The sequence below is a fragment of the Curcuma longa genome, chromosome 4, assembly GCF_044706935.1.
Source record: "Curcuma longa cultivar G26 ecotype Majalengka, Jawa Barat chromosome 4, ITB_CL_G26_1.1, whole genome shotgun sequence".
Lineage (NCBI taxonomy): Eukaryota > Viridiplantae > Streptophyta > Magnoliopsida > Zingiberales > Zingiberaceae > Curcuma > Curcuma longa.
This window is the reverse complement of record NC_133864.1, coordinates 5,440,667-5,463,432: the sequence shown is the minus strand read 5'-3', so window position 1 is coordinate 5,463,432 and position 22,766 is coordinate 5,440,667. Positions and strand designations below refer to the sequence as shown.

The following is a 22,766-nucleotide window of genomic DNA, read 5'->3' as shown; positions in this document are numbered from 1 at the left end:
TACAAATTAGAGAAATTTCTAAAATACTCCTTGTATTTTTCCAAAATGCCCCTAAGTTTTCCACCAATTTACACATCCCTTTGAATCAGCTGAAAATAAACTGAACAAAACTTGATTGTTTGTGCTTCACCATTACCAATAGTCCCCGCAAGAACAACCACCTTCTCTAAAACGATGGAACCGGAATGGATCTCTCAGAACAATCTCCCTCTTTTCGATCATCGAGATCATCTTCATCCAAGTGTGGCAGTCCATGCACACCCTCAAGTTCTTCATAACACGAATTGGTGCCAGTGCAGGTAGACGCATCATTCCGAATGCCACTGCCAACTTCTCGCTGTGATGATTCACCAAAGCTTCGCACTGGTTGTTAGGAACTATCTTCTTTATCTCGGATGACATTTCTTCTAGTTTCTCATATATTGCAGGACTCTCAGGGTGAGAATTATCACCGGCGACAAAAGAATGAACAGATGTGCCAATCTCAATCCAGCTGAGACCTGGTTCCTTCTTCACACCTCTTTCTTTCATCAAATTCCGAGTCTTCATGGCGAAGAATTTCCTTCCAGAATCGAGGTACATATTGTAGAGTATCACATATGGGCTAGAGGAATGCGGATCGAGCTCCATTATTCGTTTTCCGGCACGAGTTGCCATCGCAATGTGCTTGTAAATTCGACATGAACCTAGAAGAGCCATCCATAACGCAGGGTCATCATGAAATCCTGAGTCCAGGATGAACTTCTCTGCATCGACCAATCTTCCTGCGCGTCCAAGGAGGTCGACTATACAGGCACAGTGTCTTGCATTTGGATCCAAATTATAATCGATTTTCATGCTTTCGTAGTAGCTGAGACCCTCTTCGACCAGTCCTCCATGGCTACAAGCAGAAAGAACACTGAGAAAAGTGACATGGTTTGGCACAATTTGGCAGTCCTCCATCTCCTTGAAAAGCATCAGGGCTTCTGTTGCACAACCATGTTGTGCATGACAAGAAATCATAGCAGACCAAGACACTACATCGCGATTCTCCATCTCCTGAAATGTGGTTTTAGCAGCGTCGATATTTCCGGATCTAGCATACATGAAGATCTGGGAGTTATTCATGACGGCGAACCAACTGAATCCGGCCTTAATGGCACAGCACTGGATTTGCTCACCAGACCTTGCCATAGCCAGGCTAGCACAGGCACTCATTAAGCATGATAAAGTGAAGTGGTCAGGCTTTATGCCATTGCTCAGCAAGTCCTGGAACAATCTCAGTGCCCTTTCAAAATGTTCAGTTCGAACACATCCGGAGATCATGGAAGTCCAAGTGACAATGTCTTGCTTAGGTACAGAATTGAAGCATTTGAATCCTTCCTCGATGGAACCCGAGTCGGTGTACATCTCAATCAGTGCACTTCCAATGAACTCATCATGTTGCAGACTGTTCTTGAGTATCTGTCCATGTATTTGCCTTCCCATCTCGAAATCAGCAATCAAGCTACATGCTTTCACCATGCCTGACAATGTGAATTTTGAAGGCCTAATTCCTCGCCTCAGCATCTCGGAGAAGAGACTTGCTGCTTCAACTTTAACTTTATCTCTATCCATCTCCAACCTTGAAAACCCAGCGATCATGGAATTGAAGACGACGACATTTGGATCAGCTAATGACTTAAAAACCCCAAGTGCTTCATCCAACAAGCCATGCTTTGAATACAAGTCTATGAGTGCACTGCCCAAAAACACATTGGAGTCCAAACCAACTTTAGTTATGCATCCATGAATCATCTTCCCAAGTTCCACAGCATCGCTGAGGCTTGAACAAGACTTGAGCACACTACCTAAAGCAAAAGGATTCATCTGTATTCCCGACCGATGTATCTGAGCAAAGGTCCTCAGTGTCTCCTCATCCCAACCAATTCGAACATAAGCAGAAATCAAAGAATTCCAAGAAACATCATCCACTTGAGTTGAACTAGAAAAAACCAACCTTGCTTCACCAATTTTGCCACATTTTGAGTACATGTCAATGAGTGAGTTAGTCAAGAACACATGTCGGGATCCACTGACTAGAACCATCGTGTGAATTGCTTTCCCTGTCTTCAAATCCTCAGTTCTAGAACACACATTTAGTGCACTGGCATAGGTGAAACGATCCAGCTTTACTCCTGCACCTCTTGCCTTACAAAACACAGCCAAGGATTCACAACAGAGACCAACTTGAAAATACCCAGCAATGAGTGCATTCCAAGAGACACTATCTCTTCTAGGTAATGTATCGAACACCCGTTGGGCAAGTAACATTTCTTTGCATTTGCAGTACGTGTTCAGGATTGTATTTAGCAAGAACAGACAAGGAACAGAGCACTGCTTGGTGATGTGCGCATGCACTTCTTTCCCATGGATCAAAGATTGCGATTGTGTAGCAGACAGAAGGAGATCAGAATACATAGCCTGAGATAGCCTGGGCTGGGGAGGGATTTGGTGTTGCGTTGGGAAAGAGTTGAAGTGCTGTTTGGGTAATCTGTAGAAGACATGCTTCGAAACTTTTCTTAGGCGTGTATGAGTAGGATGCGCAGGTCTCATTGAGGCGGGTGATCGAGCTATATCGATCCACTGAGCCGATCGAGGTCGGATGTCCTGGAAGTTATCCCCTTTCTTCTTCCCTCGTCGTTCTCGTTCTGTCTCCGGTTTGGACCGCCGGGATACTGATGCCGAGGAGATATCGTCCCTAGTTTTCGTTCCCAACTCCCTGGACAGGAAGCGGCGCAGGGAGTTAGTGCCGTTGGCTAGTTGGAGCAGCGGCGGCAGCGGTGCGACCGCCGAAGTGGGAGAGGAGGCTGGGGAACCCTCGTTTCTCGGAAGTGAGGTGTGGAAAGAAATCACGGTCACTGGTGGCGGGCCTGGCGGCTCGTCTCCCGGCGTGACGCGGCGCCCGCCGGCGCGGGGCAACCGAGCACCGAGAGAGAGAGAGACGGCTCTGGCGGCGGTAACCGTTTTGAGCCAAGGCAAGCAGGAATCAGATCTATTGAAGAGGAATTTCTAAGGGGTTCTCTGTAAAAATCCACTTTCGAGTCATAATCTAAACCGTTGAAAATGTACTGATCTAAATTAATTTAAAATTAGTCCTACCGATCCGACGGCTTAAAAGAGAGCCTTCGTAGAATTTTTTTCATGCAAACCCTTCGTATAAGGTTTGTTTAGCAAAAAGGGCCCTTAGGAAGTAAGACTTGGTCGATGTTACTGAAAGCAACAGCTGTAGTTGACCAAAATGGTCAACGGTCTCCGTCAAAGAATTTAACTCAGCGGTCAACTCGAGAATAATTCTCGAGTTATTTCCCCAACTAATTAATAATTACAAATAATTAGATGATTAATCACGACATTCGATCCAACACTCATGTTCTTCGTCAAAGCACCGCCTCTTCAATTATCATACAATAACTTACACGTCCCCAGCAACCCACAGACCTGCAACCGGTCCCAGCATATGGTTGGAAGCGATGCGGATGGTAAAACTATGAGTAAAGCCATATGGGTTTCTTTATTGGCTATCGTCCTCGCTAACACTTAGTTAGGCAAAGTCCCATGGAGGACACTCACAAACCACGAGTCTCTCCGCTTCTCTTTTCCTTCTTCCTTTCTCGTCTCTCGAACGGTTCTGTTCTTCCATTCCGCCTCTCTTTTGAGTTTTGATGTCAATTTGAGATTTGGTCTGCCCGCAAAGGTTTATCTGATATGTTTTTTCCTTTTTTTGAGGGGATGATTTGATGTTTGTTGGATCGGATAGGAGGGAGGATTAGGGTTTTGGTGGAGATCGATGCGCAGGGGTGTTAACGAATCCGATGGAGGAGAAGCAGATGGATCTCGAAGCACCGCTGCTGTCCGTTCGGAGATTCTCGGCGGGGCCGTCGGCTTCTCCGACGCTGCTAGCGGAGGAGGAGGGCGAGGCGCGGCCTCCGCCGCCAAGGAGGGCGTCGCTTCCGTACTATAAGTCGGATTTGAAGTCGGGCCCGGTGCGTGTTCCCGGGGTCGTCCCGTTCGTATGGGAGCAGACTCCGGGGTTGCCCAAGAACGGGGCGCGATCGGCCGTGGACGGCGGTGGGAAGGTGATGATGGTCTCCAAGCTTCCGCATGGAAGGATCCAGAACGGCAAGGGGGGAAACTTGTTGCGGGATGGCTTGGCTCCGTCTGTGAAGATTGGCAGCAGTGTGCGGACTCGTAAAGCTGTGACCTTTGTGCCCGATGCTGGAACTGCCAATTCTTACGAGTCTTCTGAGGACGTGCCTAGGATTGTTGTGGATGAGAGGGTAGAGAAGTTTGAGAAGAAAGATAAGGTAGAAAATGCGGATAGGATTGAGATGCCAGTGAAGGCCGAGAATATGGAAGAGATTGAGGTGGAGGAGACGGTAGAAAATGAAGAGAGGATTGAGAAAGCTGAGAAGGTAGAGAAGAAGCTAGAAAAGCAGCCCGTTTCAGCCTCAGAGAATCATAATAAAGAAGACGATGTTGAAGAAGACGCCTTCTCCGATGCGCTTGATACACTATCACGGTCGGAGTCATTCTTCATGAATTGCAGTGTCAGTGGCATTAGTGGAATCCCAGATGTGGCCAATCTCTCGGGAAGCTTTCTCAAGGATCCCGAGCTCAGGGATTTCATGATAGAGAGGTTCTTGCCTGCTGCACAGGCAATGGCTTCCGATTCCCCCCATTATACCTTTAAAAAATCAGCAGCACCTCCACGAGAGGCTACGAAGCTTCTTGAGATGGCTGAAACTAGTGGTCCTGCCAGGAGGCCAGTTCCTGTTCCCCTCCAAAAAAATTCTACTTATCTCGAACAGTATGCTAATGAGTTGGAGGAAGAGGGTACCTATGATGAAGACAATGAAGATGAGGAGTGCTATGATGATACTGGCCATTTTCCTTCTAAAGGTTGTGGATTGCTTCCTCAATTTTGTTTGAAGAGTTCATTCTGTCTTCTAAATCCTGTCCCAGGGATGAAAGTTCGAGGAGGACACTTGCCTCCAGCAAGGGGAAAAACTGGAAGCCCACAGATCAAGAATGTATATCCAGTATCTCTTGTTCAAGTTGAAGAGGTAAGTATGGGCAAGATTATTTGTTACGGAATTTTGTTTTTTCTTTGGCCTGTTATTGATTTGTGTTGTCTTAAATTTTCTTGTTTAGCTCTCATGGGAAGCTGCTTATGGAAAAAAATTATGTCAGGAGCATTCTCCCCAGAAAGAAGTGATAGGTAAATTAAGGAGTGAATCTGATACTCTTGCAGCAGATTGTTCATCTACATTTGGTAATTCAGCAGCTACCGGAGGTACAACCCCTGATAAAAATGATGGGCATCCATCAACTGTTCACGAAGGGAAGGATTCTGTTAGAATTCTAAGCAGAGAAAGCAATTGTAGCAAGATTACTGGTTCTGATGCTGGCGAGCAAAGCATCGGAAGCTACGGGGAAATAAATCATAGCAACCGAATGGGTTCAGAATCTATGAGCTCTTTACTGGACAAAACTCTCCGCGTAGATTCAGGGAATAGACCAGGATCTTCAGACTCAAAGGCTAGTTCCTTCTATACCGTCAATGATACTAGAAGTATGATGACTTCTGGTGAGATTGGTATAGATAGTTGGAGTAGTTGGAGTAGAGAAAGTATAGTTTCTGGAGCTAATAAAAAAAATGCATTGCAACCAGAAGTCTCCACACTTTCTATGCCCGTTTCACTCTTCCCTTCAGAAAGATTGAATAATGGGAATATGGATATTGATGATAACAGAAATTGTGGCAATGATAGTGAGCCATTGCATTTGAAGAGCAACATTAGTCCTTTGCTGTCACTGCTGCCTCCACCATTGCCGAAATCACCATCAGAGTCTTGGCTTTCTCGAACTTTGCCTTCTATCTCATCAAAAAATCCAGCTCCACAGTCATTATTAGGCATTCAACTTCGGAATAGGAAACAAACTGTGCAAACACCCTCTAATGACGTGAAACAAGAAAAAAATATCAGGCCTTCAAGACCACGACGTCGCCAGATTCGATTTGCGGAGGTAACCCTTTTAAAATCAAACAATAGTTTTGATGAATTGTAAATTTCATATGTTCTTTAATCTATCTACATATCCTTCTAGGTGCTGGCAAAACCTGACTCACAAATATCAGAAATATGAGGTGTAAACTTACTTTTCTTTCACCATCACACCATATCTTGTGATTACAGAGGATAGAGAAGGTAATACAGTTTAGGTTTTTTTCCCCCTCTCATCCAGTGTACTTAACTACTTTATTTATAGGTGGTTTGGCCTCGTGGTGATTCTTCTGGCAATCACAAATGCACTTCCCTTATTAATTCCTGTATTATGCTGTATGTAACTTGAGCTATTGCTCATTCAAAATATTTAATCCTTGTAAATTATAAATTGTTCAACAGGATGACTAAACACATTGTCTTAGCCACATGTCAATCAACTGTGTAGCAATATGCATCTTGTGCTAGTTCATTTGCCATTTCCAACAAGTGTATACATTCAACTCAGAAATGTAATATCATACTTTGCCATTAGTTCTTCATGTATTTATGAAGTATTTCCTTGAACTATGAATTAGTTTTTTTTTTCTACAGCAAAACAATTTGCAGCTGGCTAGTAGTTCAATTTATTAATTTTGTAGCTGGCTTTCATGCTAGTCACAAACAATTCTTGTCTTGCATAATCAACGTAAGTGGGTATTTTATCTCAATAATAAGATGCTGCATTATGTAGCCATTTTTTATTGGTAGCTTTGGTTCAAGTTGAAACAAAGAATTTGATGATAGTTGGAGTGAATTTGTAAAACCACATTGGTTAATATGTTGTAATATACTCCAGCTTTCTATTCTTTGTCCTTCTGTAGCATAGAGATAAACCCAAGATTTTTTCGGTTATCTTCTTGATGTTTTATAAATGGAGGTAGTATATATACTTTTCTGTGGCATGCATTGCACAGGGGGTCTGATTACTAGTCACTTGATTTGCAGATTTGTTCAAAATAGAACATTTTTTTAATAATTAATAACCAAATCAAGATTGAGATTTTATTTTGTGCAGCTTCTTTTATTTTGGGTTGGTTTTATTTGATATCATCACAGGACTGGAAATCTAAGAGTGGGGTACCATGATGGAATTAATTAGCGTAACAAAAGATGCATTTGAATCTGTTCAACATTTGTGTGATCTGTAACCTCTGATAACTTTGATCCCTCAAATAGTATGTTATATGGGATGATTCTCTCCTCTTCTGGTTCCACAACAATCTTGAAAGTTCTTTGTTGGGTATGTACCCTTATTAGCACTGATCAAGTACAAAAAGGGCAAACTGTACAAATGTTATGTCACTAATCAAACATCTGGCATTTCCTTTCTGAAATTGTCATTCACACTTACAATGTTCTTGCAATTGGTCTCATTTTAATGACTGATAACAGATACTAGTCAAATTGTCTGTATAAAATGCACAAATGCATTAGAATTGTTTTTGATATTTGAAGGTTCAGTATTAAACTCGATGAGAGGTAAGTTGCTATAAGAAAGTCTAGGATCTAACTTGTCTTTTTTACTTTCATCATCATCATACCATATTTGTCCCAAACTATTTGGGGCCAGTGGAGGCTGGTTGCATGAATCTTATCTCATTATAGAGCTCTTTGTGACACCATCATTAGTAATGTTCAAGTCTTCCTCTACTTTTCAACACATAAATCTTTCTTTGTTTGAGAACAAGTCTAATTTAGCTGCTACTTGTCACTTTCATGTCATGCAAGTTTAGCTAATGTCTTAGACATTTCATCTTTCTTCTCTAACTAACAAAAGAAAATCTTTGAATATTTACAGTATCCTTATGCAAGGCCTTTTTTGCCGCCATATTCTTGTTGTTTAAAATAAAAATGCTATCTTTTTATCTGCACCTTTTTCTTGTGAATTTGACATTTAAATTAAGTATGCATTATGATAATGTACTATAAATTGCATGATTATTGTTTCCATCATCTCATTTTCTGCTAGATATAAATTTTGAACTACCACAGTGACTTAGGCAAAAAGATCAGTGGTATATTATGTGTAAGCTATCCAACTAGATCAGATTTATGTCTCTGACTCCGGTTTCTTAGATTAATATTTCTTCAACCCTGGTAATGTTAGATTAACACTACTTTCTCTGTGTATGTTGTCTGAGTTCTTATTGGTCGTTCCACATTCCTCTCCGCTGAAGCTTGTAATCATTGAGGCTAGTTTAGTGGCCACATGCTGGTTAGTAATATAATTAGACCCATTGGCTGGATTCAAGGTGGATTCCAGAGTTTGGTAGAAATCCTTGACTGATTTAAAATATTTTATCCATATATTGCTGGTCAAAGGAAGGCATCTCATTGTGCGGTGTGGTAACTTACCCCTTTTTTCTTTAAAATACTTATTTACTGGCGAATCTTAGACCTGCATCTTCATTTTTTTCGATCAGCTTTTTTGAATGCATCTTTTTTTCTCACTGATTTTGTACCATGAATTAGCAATATCAGGTATACATCTCTGTCCACATTGTTTAGAGCTTTAGGCATCATCATCTCTGTTTCTCCAGAAAATTTTAGTACAAAGCTAGAATTTTATTCTCTTCTTTAAACTGTGTGCAGTCGCACATAGGCCGCCATATTTCTGTCTTTTTTTTTCTTTTTTGCTTCCAGCATTAATTCAGTTTTTTAATCGTATATAAGGGATTTTTTATTTATTTAAATGGCAGGCCTGGAACAAGAATACATTATGAGAACACTTGATTATTTCTTTCTTGTGGTTAGTTGGTGGTTGGCTTAGGATTGACACTAACATCACCTTGACAAAGACCATCATGCATTAATTTTGAGCAAATACTTAAACTGGTCCTTGCCAAAATGTTTGGTGAAACAATTTGATGACTAAGGAGAATACTTTATTATAATAGGTGAGTGGATCTGAAGCGAATATTTTGAACTTGGAACAGATTAGGTATATATTTGCCCATTAATTTTTGGTCTGGCTCTTGTTGGTGATTCTGATGAACTTATAGTACCTCTATCTTGTACTCTTGCCTGAAAATGCAAGTTGCAGATTAGTTTCGACACCCATACTGAAGATACTACCAAGCCTGGAGGTAACACATAAAACAAGGCTTGTGCCTTAATTTTGACCTTATAATCAACACAAATTTTGTTTGGTGTATTTTGACGAGTATGTGTTTTGTCACATTATATCAGAGTCCAACAAATGAAAGCAAGCATAAAATGTTGCTATTGTCGATGGAGGTCTCTTTTCGTCAACGTCAAATTCATGAGGGGTCCATTTAGATGCTGCTCATTTCTAGTGCCTTTGATAAGCTTATGAAGAGCCATGTATCTATCGCATGCCAAAGGAGAAAACTCTAGTTCTCATCTCTGCCACAGCAAGCAGTACATGCTTTGGATAACTAGGTGAGAAAATTTCACTTTACCTTCGTTTTTTTCCTTTTTTTTTGAAATACCTTTGAATTAACCTATCTAGTTGATATTTATTCTTTGGAGAATGAATAGAATTGGAATAACTAGCTTAATTCAAAAGATAATGGACGAGTTATAGTTAGATAGAAATTGATATTTTAAATCGATGTTTCATCATACATAGAAATTATTATTGCTCGAAAACTTTCAAAGAATAGAAAAAGCTACTGCTTTAAACAAAACACACCATTAATATAGTTGCAAAACTAGGCAATAAAATCACCCGAGATTTAAACATAGAATCAATTCATTCTTAAGCTTTGAGTCTCACTGTTATGTCTCATGTTTAATCGTCACACTTAATCCCTTTTTCTGAAAAAATGTCTTGAAAGCACCTTTTTTTTATGTCTTTCTTTTCCTAACTCTCAAAAGTGACCAGAAATTGCTCACTCGCTTAGGCTTCTTCCTTGGATATGCACCTTCCACCATATACATGTCCTGCAAAAAATTTGGAGATCAGCATCAAGATAGATAAGCTTGAGAAAAAAAAACAAGAGGAATATTCTTATCATCTCAAAAAAAGTTGACAACAAAGAAGACTAATTACTACTATATAGTCTGGATAACTTTATTCTAATTGATATGATAAGCCATTACTTTGCTAACGTTCTTGAAGAGTACCTTGGAGTTGCTTGTAAACCAAGGCGTGCTTGGTCTTGAGAGAATGGAAGGATCTTCAAGAACCTGGGCTACCTTAACAACAACCTCTGCTTCTGTAAGGAGGAATCACTTGGGATGAGATATAAAAATGGGGAAGAAATTTTCTTCATCAGCATCTAAAATATTATGAGATCTATTGGTGGAAGAATATAACATATATGTGTGCCTGGTGAGAGGTGACGCAGATAGCGTTGAGGGAATTTTATGTTCAGTTGCATGCTTGACAGCTCCAGAGTTATGCCATATTGTTGGCAAGCAAGAATCCTCTGGTTAATGAGACAAAGCAATTCACCAGGTAAATTTTATACCTTGTTTTGATTTGATTAAATTTAATAGCGTTTAATGAGACAAATTTGTCACCTGCTTCAAGCAATCAATCCTTTGCTCATTCTGCTTACCAGTGTTTCTGAAAGGAGATTCTGCTCGATCTTGGAAGATACACTTGCTAGATGGTCTACTACTGCCACAATTGCTTCACGTATGTAGCTCTTCGTCCCCGCCATCACCCTATTATATATTAGTCATGTTGAAAAAGAAAATCATCTTTAATTATTATGTAATTAAATTAAATTGTTGTATATAAGATCGAATCTACCAAATAAATAGAAATAAGAGATAAAATGAGAGAATTGATCTACAAGATTAAGTAGAAAAAGTGACTTATCAAATCCATAGCTGTAAATCTTTCTATAAATTGTTTTGATCAATGAATACAATAATATTTTTTCTCTAATAATTTATGTGGCGGTAAAGTCAATTTTAATGCTCTTGTGCTTTTCTTGTGTTCTTAGTTGGAGGGGAAGCTGCTTGATGACCACTGCTGTCCACTTCTTTTCGATTTTTTCGGATGTCTCATTGATCCATTGATCCGCCACCACCTCAAACTTATCCACACCATCTTCTCACTTGAAGCTCATTCTCATTGAAATGGAAGACTCCTAAGTGAAGCCTACCTTTTGCCATTGTTAGCATCGCCACTTTCATGGTGGTGTAGGGTTTTAGCATCACCACTAGATTGTGGACTCCATTGACCTCCTCCACCTTTGAGCAAATCGACAACTTTTCCTACCATCTCCCAGAAGACACATCATATATCTTTTAATGATTCCTTTGAAGTTGTCCCGTCATCTTAGACAAATCATTTGTGGACTTTTTGGATTCTCAAATCTGGTGTTAGATGGCAATCTCGAATCTATAGATATGAATCAAGTATTTTATCATCTTAAAAGCTGTACATATGATCTTGGGTTAGGTGTGTCATCCCTTTTGTTTTGATAATTAATTGTGTTTGACATTCCTCATTCATGTTTGATAAAAACTGAAGCTACTTTAATATGTTCCATTTCATTGGGGGAGGAAGTGGCAGGTTGTTAAGGACAATAAATTTGAATTGGTCTTTAATCAAGACAAAAAAAAAAACTGGCCTCCAAATCTTTAACAGTAAATATTTTATGAATTATGATGATCTAAAGATGCAAGAACATTTTTTCTCCTACCATTTTACAGGAATGGTACAGAAAAATGAAAGAGAAAGAGGCTCACATCTTCTGCTGGTCAGACGTGGAAAATGCTTTCTCACAGTAAATTCTGCTGCATTGTAAAGCTGAGAGCCCAGCTTCTTCAGTTCCTTCAGTGAATCAGATACACCAAAAACTTATCATCATCATCAAAATTCTCACTTATACGTCACAAACACACTGTTTTTGTTTTAGAGGAAAAAAAAAGAGTTGCTTGCAACAATAAAAAAGTTGTAAATTAACCTTCAAAGCATTGTGGAATCGGTCTTCCTCATTCTCCTCCTGACTGAATGCTGATTTAGTTAATGGCAATCCAGAGACTGCTGCTGCTGCTGAGTGCTTCACATCTTTGCCTTTCTCCATTGATGCTAAAGAGGGAGGAACTTCGAGGGCAGAAGAAGAAAGAGGAGACGAAGAAGAAGAAGACGACAACAAGTGCAGTGCAACGAGTCCCGTGATCACTCACCCTGTTAACTCACAAAACTCTTCTGAAGCTAGAGACAAACAAGCAGTAACTAAGAATGACAGTTCAAATGCTACATTTTTGCTTCACAACAATACTTCATCTGTGAATAAGGCTAAGTATTATTTGTGCAAGATCAAAGAATTTATAACTTAGATCGACTTGTTCGAGCATTTTCCTTGATCCTTTCAAAGTATTATATATTATTTGTTATTTTTTAAGGGATTAAATAGCCTTCATTACAGCATGTTGCAGGTGTCGTGTGCCATTCTCCCCCACCAATTTTGACAACATCTTTATTAATTCCTAATAATGTGTCTATATAATAAACAACAAATATATTTTCATGAGATAAATAATTAAATGGAAATTGTACTAGTAATTCATATAATAGTTGCATGGTTCCATGCATGCCATCTAGTTTGATGTGATATTAAATTTGCCCATGACCACTGGACCAGATGGCCCATAACATATGGATTATATTCTCCATTGAGAATATAATATTGCTTTATTAGCTTTAATTATAATTGACAATATTAAAACTAATTCAATACAATAATTTAATTTGATATGATCTTAACACTGTTAACTTAACTGATAGAGTTAAATTTGAAAACCAGATAATTTAATTTTAAAAAATATTAACTAATTTTCCAAGTTCATTACTAGCTAGATTGCATATATATATATAATCATTTAAGGCTCACAAAGGAGTTTAATTTGGAACATTCTTTTAATTTCAACTAGGGCTGCTTAGCTTTGAATGTTCAGTCGGCACAAGGGAAAGTTATTGATGAACAATATTTAAAATATCTATAAATAAGCTCAGTAAAAATTCATTTACATTTAATTTATTTAATACAAAAGGTAAAATTAAATAAATAAACTGAAATACTAATGATGAACAAATAATTCATAAATAAATTTATCATATTTTCGATAATTCAAAGCAAATGAAATTAATTAGTACGCACAAGGAACTTCATCTTCATCTGTGGGAGATTAATGCGATCCTGCGGCGGCAAGCTTGCACTAGATCGATCATCCAAACCATCACCGGCAGCAGGTCGCCGGTGACCCACCGCCCACACGCCATGCAGCTCGTCGATCGGCAGAGACGAGAAACAGTCGTCGTCGATTCATTGATTAAATGGGAGTATTGTACTGTTTCTTCTACATCTGCAGCTGGTACATTTCAGTAACTTTCTGAATGCCCACAATTTAGATTAATCTTAATTTAAGACTAATAATCGACCTTTATCTCCGATTAATTTTCAAGTTTTTCATCCTGTATATGTAGCACAAGCAGCAGCAGCAGCAGTAGAAAAAGAAGAAGAATTATGTTGTGTGTTAATTAATCATCTGCAATTTGCTTTTAATAATTTTAACACAATAATGCATCAATAATTACTTCCCTCAAAGTTCAATAAATCGCATTCAATTGGACCATTAATAATATTTTTCTTTTTTCACATAATAATAATAATAATAATATTTTATTATTATTATTATTTCTGCATAGCATTGAATAGATTTAACCATGGTGAAGCTGCGTATGGATTGATCTCCCGCGGTGGATTCATGCAATAAAGGAGGCGCACCTCCGCGTCAGCTACACGCATTTTGCACCACAGCTTTTAGCGCGGGGCCCACGCCACCCACGAAGTGGGGATCTTTCCGACGGGCGGCATCATCGCGCCGGGGTCCCACCTCATCCGCGGTCAAGAACAGATGCCATGGAACCGGGGTTGCGTCTGTTTACTCGGCCAACTGCTCGGGTTAAGGTTAGGGTTAGGGTTAGGGTTTTTTTTAGCTGCCTTTGGACCTTTGGTTACTGTTGCTACAGACAAGCGTTTGTGTGTGTGTGTGTGTTGTGATGGGTGGAGGATGACATGTCACATGGAGGTGCCCTAAATTAATCCCGTGGAGGAAGCACTAGGTCCTTTGCTTTTGTTGCACATGAGGTGGTGGTGGAGGAGGAGCCCTAGGAAAGGTCGGGTTTTGGGCCTTTGAGATTCGCGATCGATCCGTCTCCGATCCCCAACTCCTCGTTTTTTCCCATCAGATCCGCGATTTGGGCGAGCGGAGCGGAAAGCCGTGACGCGGAGGAGGAGTAGCGGGGGACTTCCTTTTCAGGTTTGGGAACTACCTTGCTGTTAATTGAGTGGAGTTTCGGGTTAAAGTTTGGATTTTTATCGGTTTTATTCCTGGGTTTCAATCGGGTGGGGGATGGGTTTTTGTTTCGTGGGTTGTTTTGGTGTACGGTGTATAGTACAATAGGTCTGATTTAGATATAAGTGGGATGTCAAGGTGCTCTTTCCAAAAGGGGTTTGCAGTTTGGTTTTGGGCTTTAAGGAGTTGATATAGTGAGGCCTGCTGTTTATTTCTGGTTCTTTGGAATCAGCTACAAATAGTGATGAATATTTCTTTTTATTCTATCATTTTATGTAGGAAACTTTGGGTTGATTAAATATAACTTCTTTGCACAGGTTTGTCTTGGTTTTGTTGTTTATTATTCGCGGTTGAATACTATGAGAAGTAGAAGAAAAAAACCTTTGTTTGGATACTTACGGCTTACCTTGCTCTATAGCTTGAAGTAACGTATTGCGTTATCTTTTAGACCTGTTATTTTATGTTCAATATTGTGCAGATAGACGCTATTTGATGTTCGAGCTTATTCCTTGTCGCTGTTGGAGCTTCAAAATATTGCATTTCTTTCATTTCAAACTCCAACTTGCAACTTTGAGCTTCTGGTAACTAAAACGGAACCAACTATTATTGCTTCTGTAAGTGAAATGTATGTTAGCTATATGTTTAAGCTTAACCTTTGCTTGGTGCTAGAGACTCATACAAGTCCTTTCAGTGACAGTTATTTATATTTTAAGTGGTTTGTTAGTATGGCTGACATCTTATTAGCAGCTACATATATGCTTTTTAGAATTCATTTCTTTTTCTTGGCCCTCATTAACTATTCTTGAATACATGGACAAGCTGTTACCATCTGGTTGTATGAGTTTCTTGCAATGATAATCATCCAATGCTTTTAGTGCATATTCTTATTGTTTTTTCTTGACTTATATATTCCTACTGATTTCAAGTTTGCTGTACTCTATTAGAAACAAGATTGCATCTAGTTACTTCCTTGCATTAGGTTTATATAGCACTGGTATTGTTGTTGGCTTCTTGCCGTATATGTAACTATTTCTGAGTAATGTATTAGTTAGTGCATTGAATCACTTGCACTTATATCCCATGTTATAATAATCTTGCTAGATTTTAAAAAGGTTGATGTACATCAACTAGCTATATATTTTTCAATGCTTTTATATGCTCTACATGCGTCCAACATATTCTGTCATGGGTCAATATGTTTGGAGTTTCTTTTAGCATTTTAAGCTAAATAAACTCTTTATGAAATGTTAGCTTTGGTGCAATTTTGTCATGTTTGACGTTCAGCAAGAAGCAGTTACCTGATGCAACCACCTAAAACTGTCTGGACAGCTAATTATGATTGTTTCAAGTTATGGAAGCATCATTGAAAGAACTCCTCGATGAGGGAAAAGAATCTCTTTCTAGGACTGATAACAAGGAAGATCCAGACATTTGCAGTCATTTTACAATTCGGTAATCATAGATATCTTTTCTGTGCATTCTGCTTCTAAATCAACTTTCTCAGTGCTTTCTTTTTGCACCTTTCTCAATTTTAAGCTAGAACTTCTAAACTTTACAACAAGATATATACCTTTTCAACAATATGATACCTTTCCTTCTTACTTCTCTAGCTAAAAAACTCTATGGACAATTAATACTGATATGAATGAACCAACCAAATTTTGGATAGCACATTTGCCAAAAAAATTTCCCTTTTTGTAAACTGTTAATAATGTATTTTCATTTTTACAGTGGTTACGTTGTTGGTGTTCGGGAAAGAGATGCAAAAACCTGTTGGCCATTATTTATGCCCGGCAATGAAAGTTCCAAGACCCCTGCAAACAAGCTACCTCCATTACATGTTTCCAAGTTCAAGCGATGGAATTGTGTGAACTGTATTCATACAATTAGCACCTCTGAAGATTTAACTGGAAAAGCTGATTTGAGGGTACTTGATAATAAAGAAAAAAAGAAAGAAAAATCCTTATTTTTTTTAAGTTCCAATTCAAAAAAATCATTTTCTTATCCAAAGCATTTTCCCAAAAATATCATACCTGGAGAGAGACTTGTGTTAGATTCTTCTAAAAACATCAGCCATGTTGAGTTCAATTCAGATCCGTGTCACAAAAAGCAACCAAACCGAGCCATAACAAAAGATGTGGCAACGGGTAAGAGTTAAATTTTCACTATTATTTAAATTATTATCAACAAATTTTGTATTTAGTCCCTCTTTTTTCAGGTCTTCAAAAATGCATATATAGGAAATTTGGATCCAAAGAGAATCAAAATTGGTTATGTAAACCTACCTCTGTTGTGGCTGGAGATGCCAGGAAGAGATCTAAGAAGGAAAACAGTTATCAGCAAAGACAAATGGTTGTCTGCTTTTGTTTATCATGGTGCTTCTCATACTGTCTGTGACAAACCAAATGGAGGTGCTAATGTTGGAGGTCCTGATGTATTTCTGAAATTAAGTGGTACTGATCTCACGGATCAGAGAGACAGTGAAGGAATTACTACTAAAACAAAAGCATATGTAAAATCTGACAGCAAACCCAAAGAATGTAAGATGTTTGAGGTTCAACTTGGTGCTCCAGAAGATAATGCTGTAACTTCTGTTGCAGGCAACATGTTTGTTCATGATTTGGTGAATTTAGAGCAGAGAAATCTTGGAGCATCATACTGTAAAATGGGTTTGTCCAATAGTAAGAATCATGGTCCACTTCAGGACAGTGTGTCTAGTGATTCACTTGGAAAAGTGAACCATAAAAAGGTCCGAAAGCTACGCTTTATTGAGGATATTATGAAAAGTGAAGAGTTGCACATATCTAAGAAGATTCGCACTTTCAAAGGATATGTAGATAAAAACCAAGGATCTGATGCATCAAAGTGTGAAGCTCAACTTGGAGACCTAAATAGCAGTTCTTATAATGATGGTTTAGAAGTTAATCAGAACAAAGAGGAGGAACTTTCTCTGATACATTGGCTTAAGAAGGTTTCAAAGAAATTTGTCACTAATGATTCCCAGAGAAAGAAAGCTCTGAGTGAAAAAGAATATGCTGAAATTGAGGAGAAGAATAATAATGTTGGGATATACCACAGTGAATGTAATGACAATGATGCAAATCCCCTTCGGCAAGGTTTCAAAGTGGATAAACGTAACAAAAAGCATGTTGTTGAAAAGGAAAATAAGGTGCTTGTAGTAAAATCAAGGGACAATTGCTTCATTCAACAACAAAAAGATTGGGTTTGTAGAGGTGCAATGATGAAAAAGATTCATACTGGAAATGCAATTCATAAAATGAGAAGAATACATTCTGCAAATAACTTACCACCTTTTCTAGGAAATGTAGGCAGTACTATCGAGAAAAGGGCTAGAAGGAAAATGGTGTCTCACATCGAGAGCAGAGATTCTTCCCAAGTAAAATGGTCAGAGGTATAATGCAAATTCTTTCTTCTTGAGAGGAAAGAGGGAGCTTCTTCCTTCATAACCAATGCATTTGTCTGCGTGTGTTTTTTATTTTCTTTGAAAGGCATTCTTCTTTGTTTCAATTTTAGTGAATTGCCATAATAACCAGTATTCTTATACCAAACTGAACGTCAACATCAGATACCTCATCCTAGACCACTTCATACATGTTGTGAAAGAATCTTGAATCTGAATATTCTGTTTTATTGGTTGGTACATGATTATCTTTTCTTGTTCATTAATGTGGAACTATGCAGGAGCATAACATGGAAATTTCCTGAAATCAAGTTATAAGTTAATTGGTGAAATACACTAGTCGATCAATATGATAACCATCTTTGTAGAACATCTATGTACTACCTGCAGTGCTTGCTTCTGTCACTCCAAAACACACCTAGAATCACTAAATAATCAAACTTCTTAGTTTGTAGTCACGCAATTGACGAATGGCATTTCTATTTTCTCTAAGGAAAAGATGATGCCATGAAATATTTATGGATTTTAGTGGTATATTTCTTCTTTGTTTCTGTTATTTTAGTGAAATTAATGTCCAGTTGGTTGATAAGTGATTGTCTCTTCTAAGACGCCCATACTTTCTTGTTTTGCAGAAAGAAATTGTTAAGAAACAAAAGATTTCAACAACAGTTGAAAAGGAAACTCTTGATGATATTCCGATGGACATTGTTGAACTCTTAGCAAAAAACCAGCATGAAAGAAATTTAGTGAATACTGATGTCACTTGTAAGAACAAACACGAACTATCAATGGCACAAGGTGAGATATGGCATGGAAATGAGTCATATGTATCAGGACATTGTGAAGACAAGGTTTCAAATGCAAAATATAAGAGCTATATCAATCCTAATGATACAGGATATGATATCCCTACTGCTTCCTGCAGTATCCAGAATGCCAGCAAATCTGAGCATAGGAAGCAAATCCTTATTGATCTTAATCAGCAAGCTACAGAGTTTATGACAATTCCTCAATATGATGGACACCAATCATATGCGACCGATCTTATTGTTGACGATTCTAAGAAAAACTACCCTTCTCAAAGTTCTTGGGACCAACTGAGGCTACAAGATTTGGAATCATACCATAAATATCAGGGATTTTCTGTTCCGTGTTCTAGCAGAGCTACACATCATGTTTTGTCATCACCATCGATAGGAAGAAAATATAGCACTGACATGGGGAACATTGATCCTTGTTGTAATCATGGGAAAATGATTCCTTATGATTCACCGTTTGATAGAAGTCAGAAGACAGTTTCTCGAGAGTCTGAGGTTTCTGAAAGAATGAATCTCATAGGCTCCTATTTTGTAAGTGGGGGAGGACCATCCTGGCAATCAACAAACGGAACTCAAACGGCCAGATCATATCGTATGGATGGAAGAAATAGGCTTCATTCGGGAAGTATGGTTCCCATGGAGATGCATACCAATGAAACTGTTCCAGCACTGCATTTGCTTAGGCTAGTTGATCAGGCAGCTCATTCAGTTGCCTCATGGGATTTAAACTTCACAGGAAATGTCCAAAATTCTATTTTAAATCAACCCCCTGAGATACTTGGTATGAAAGTTGGTCTCAAAATTAGGGAGACACCTGAAAATCCATTTGCAGCTCCATACTCCACTTGTGATCAAAATGATGGAAAATTTAGCAGACCTTATCGCCCAGTTCCTAGAGTAGGTGATCTTGGGACTTTGCTGCAAAAAGAGATCATGTCTCAATCAAACAGTGCATCATTGGGTTATAAAGATTGGTGTTATAATAAACTGCCTTCTTTCTGCATCAGTGGGATGGAGAAAATGCATGCCCCTTCAGAAATTACCAAGATCAATCTCTCGCCCATTGTAAATAACAAGAAGAATACAAAATGTGGTGATTCTTTTGTACATAAATTTGACATGGGTCAGGCCTCGATCAGCAAAATGGATGGACTAGTCCAGTCAAGGAGGCATCAATGTGTAACTGTAAACTGCATTATCAACCGAAACCCTGCTGACTTCAGCCTACCTGATGATGACAATGTATACATGCGAGGAAGTGAAGATCAAAGCCATATATGCATATTTCCCCAGCTTGAAAGTGAAAACACCTTCCCGCACAGAAGCTCGTGGTACCAAACTCATCATGATAGGAAGAAGTGGCCAGTTGCCAAGCTGCCCGCTGTTAAGGGGTGACACAAGATGTGATCTTAAACATTTCGTGCTTAAGCTATATTCTGCATGACTATTGCTGCTGGATGTAACTGTATTGTGTATATTACCTAGATTATGGTTTGTATTGACTTCGGCAATGTCTTAAAATGCTTTACTAAAAGCATGGAGTGATGATGATGATGAAGAATATTTTGTCTTTCAAGTCTGAATCTGAGGTTTTCCATGAAACAAGCAGAAAATAGTGCAATAGTGGTATTTGTACCTGCAGCTGTTTTAGTTATATCCTCATTCTGGAATGTAATTCCAAATAAATAAAGCTGCTGAAAGACCTTGGATATTCTCACATTATCTTCTTGGCCCGATCTCCGGTCAGCTTTCTTTTCTGCAATCTGTTTATAACTTAAGTGTTATTATTGCTTGCTTAGTTGTGTTCAAGTACAAATAAATGCTTGACATGCTCAATTCAGTGATTTGCAGTACTTCTTATAGCATTTTTCTTCAAACACAATCTCGCATACTTCGCTTAGCGAGTTACCATACACAACTTCATGCCTTTGTTAAATGCACACATACATTATATTCACCATCCACATTTGGCTAATAAGAGATTAACATTACTAAGTAAAGTGTCCAGATTGTTTACTTCCTAAAGAAACAAGAAAGGAGCATCTTTCCTCCATACATGAGATGAGGAAAGAGGAGTCAACTTGGAAAACCATCAGACTATTTTTGGCTATATGAGATGAGTTTTGAGCTGGGGATTAAGGGGGTGTTTGGTTTTAAGTTGTATTTTTTCAACGGAAAGTTGGGGTTGAAAATATGTAAATGTATAGTTGGGGTTGAGAAAAGGTTGAGAAAATGTAAATATAAATGGAGTGTTTGGTGAATATGAGGTTGAGTTGTATTTTGGATACCCATTTACTTATTTACCCTTATTAAAAACTCGAAAAAATTCTTATATATTTTTTACAAGGGTAGATGTGTAATTTGAACTTTCAGGTTGGCAAAAAGGACCTCCATAGGTCCTTTTTGCCAACCTCCAATTTCAGGTTACCCCAACCCCATATGTACATTTACCATTTAAATCCAAACACTCATTATTTGTCCATTGCACAAATTTCAAGAACTCAATGGAACATTTACATATGGAGAACCTAAAACCAAACACCCCCTAAAATCAGGAACCTAAATCCATAAAAGTTGGATGATTTTCTTTGTAATTATGTTCTTAAAAGAAAGTCAATAAATAGGATTATAAATAAATCAAACGTTCATGAACAAACTTGATATTCAACTTCCTAAGAACTTATTCTTGTTCGTTTAATGTATACAAGATATTAATGAAGAAATTTAAACACCTTATTAAACTAAATAAAAAAGGTCGAACACCTATATGTTCAGTTTGTTATTTGTTTGTGAAAAAATGCCCATGAACAAAACTTATAAATCATATTAATTAATAAAACTCTTAATGAATAAATAAACTTATAATTTCAAATTAAACTCACTAATCAACCAAATAAGTTTTAAAAGTATAAATTTTAAACAATCAAATAAACTCAAATTAATAAGTTGGATGACATCTAAATCAATCAAGTTTAAATCAAACTTGAACCAAGTTAAACTTGAACAATCATTTTAATTGCTTGGTTTATTTTAGACTGGATTTGATTCAATTTAATTACATTATCAAACAAGTTTAAACAACACAAAATTTGTCTTGCTACCATTATAAAAATTTAAGCCAATGGAATAAAAAGTAACAAACTATTGAAAAAATTGGAATGTAAAATTGCTTTTAAATAAACCCTAGCTATTTTAGAAAATATGAAAAATAAAACAAAAAACTGAGACAAAATAGCATGAAATAGTAAATTTAAAACCAAAATTTCCAAGAGAAATTTATTTTCAGAATAAAAAAAATTATATACCAAGACTAATAATTTTAGGGACATATGTTTAAAATCTATACTATATATTACAACAAAGAAATTTTAAACTCTCCTCGTGTTTCAAATGACCCTCTAAATTTGAGACCGATGATACTTTTTAATATATTAAACTTTTAAAAAGTAATACATATATTGACTGTCGACTTATGAAGCATTTTGCATTTGTAATGAATACTTCATGCAATAATTACTACATGTAACACATGCACTGAGATATGAAGAATTCATGCAACGAATGCTGCTCGACTTATCCTGTTAACTTTATTATTTTTATTTTTAAATAAAAAATAATTTCACACTTAATATGATATTAAAAATATTTTATAGTTAAGATGCAAATTCTAAAACAACTTCCCCATCCACTTGATTAAATTCCCATTCATTTAAAATTACTTTCATTCTTTGTTTTTCTTTGATTGTTCTATCGAATTGTTCGAACTTCCAATGAACATCATCGGATGTGAGCGAAACAAAGATAGGTTAAATGAAAAATAGTGGGATCACTAACTCGAAAGCGCGATGTACAAACCGTCTATGATATTAGAAGGTCATCCTTCGACGACTCATCTATGAAAAGAGTGGGGTCTCTAAAGCATGATGTACAAACCATCTAGGATACTAGAAAGACATCCTTAGATTCATCTATGAAAAAGATTTTCGATATCCCTTTTAAGCTCCACAAGGTTTTAACCAAAACATTTCCACTACAATCTCTCTATGCAATCGACCACACCATGGTACCTAGCTATTCCACTTGGCTTCGCTTGAGATTATTTAAATATTTAATTTTATAAATAATTATTTAAAATCTTTCCTCACTGTTACGTTTTTCTCGCAAACGAAGGTGAAA

At 37.7% G+C, this 22,766-nt stretch overlaps 3 protein-coding genes across 10 annotated transcripts; 2 read left to right on the top strand and 1 right to left on the bottom strand.

Moving 5' to 3' along the window:
* Positions 1-32: 32 nt before the first annotated feature.
* Positions 33-2,574, bottom strand: LOC141828690 (pentatricopeptide repeat-containing protein At3g13880). Its single transcript, XM_074716149.1, has one exon. The coding sequence runs from the start codon at positions 2,572-2,574 to the stop codon at positions 133-135; it is 2,442 nt and encodes an 813-aa protein (XP_074572250.1). The 3' UTR covers positions 33-132.
* A 1,036-nt stretch (positions 2,575-3,610) lies between these two features.
* On the top strand, positions 3,611-12,330 carry LOC141827338 (uncharacterized). Of its 8 annotated transcripts, XR_012601672.1 has the most exons (9): positions 3,611-5,084; positions 5,173-5,239; positions 5,315-6,048; positions 6,130-6,230; positions 8,966-9,154; positions 9,258-9,470; positions 9,916-10,491; positions 10,598-10,674; positions 11,703-12,330. XR_012601672.1 is itself a non-coding variant. In XM_074714559.1 (3 exons), exons 1-3 carry the CDS (start codon positions 3,834-3,836, stop codon positions 6,166-6,168), a joined length of 2,166 nt encoding a protein of 721 aa, XP_074570660.1. In that variant the 5' UTR covers positions 3,611-3,833; the 3' UTR covers positions 6,169-7,774. The 8 variants fall into 8 exon arrangements, 1 of the variants encoding a protein (XP_074570660.1); XR_012601668.1 differs by having other exon boundaries at positions 5,173-6,048; positions 10,153-10,491; XR_012601667.1 differs by having other exon boundaries at positions 5,173-6,048; positions 9,935-10,491.
* Positions 12,331-14,038: 1,708 nt separating this feature from the next.
* On the top strand, positions 14,039-20,312 carry LOC141828428 (protein EMBRYONIC FLOWER 1-like). Its single transcript, XM_074715856.1, is given in 7 exon segments — positions 14,039-14,315; positions 14,830-14,965; positions 15,681-15,803; positions 16,083-16,498; positions 16,570-16,654; positions 16,656-17,763; positions 18,405-20,312. Coding segments are annotated over 5 exon segments (3,291 nt in total). The 5' UTR covers positions 14,039-14,315; positions 14,830-14,965; positions 15,681-15,702; the 3' UTR covers positions 19,986-20,312.
* Positions 20,313-22,766: the final 2,454 nt, after the last annotated feature.

Bases quoted from the DNA above. Each gene is read 5' to 3' on its own strand.
- LOC141828690 (XM_074716149.1), bottom strand. From the start codon at position 2,574: ATGAGACCTGCGCATCCTACTCATACACGCCTAAGAAAAGTTTCGAAG.
- LOC141827338 (XM_074714559.1), top strand. From the start codon at position 3,834: ATGGAGGAGAAGCAGATGGATCTCGAAGCACCGCTGCTGTCCGTTCGG. The intron at 5,085-5,172 runs GTAAGTATGGGC...TTTCTTGTTTAG, and splicing joins CTCTTGTTCAAGTTGAAGAG to CTCTCATGGGAAGCTGCTTA. The intron at 6,049-6,129 runs GTAACCCTTTTA...ATATCCTTCTAG, and splicing joins GCCAGATTCGATTTGCGGAG to GTGCTGGCAAAACCTGACTC.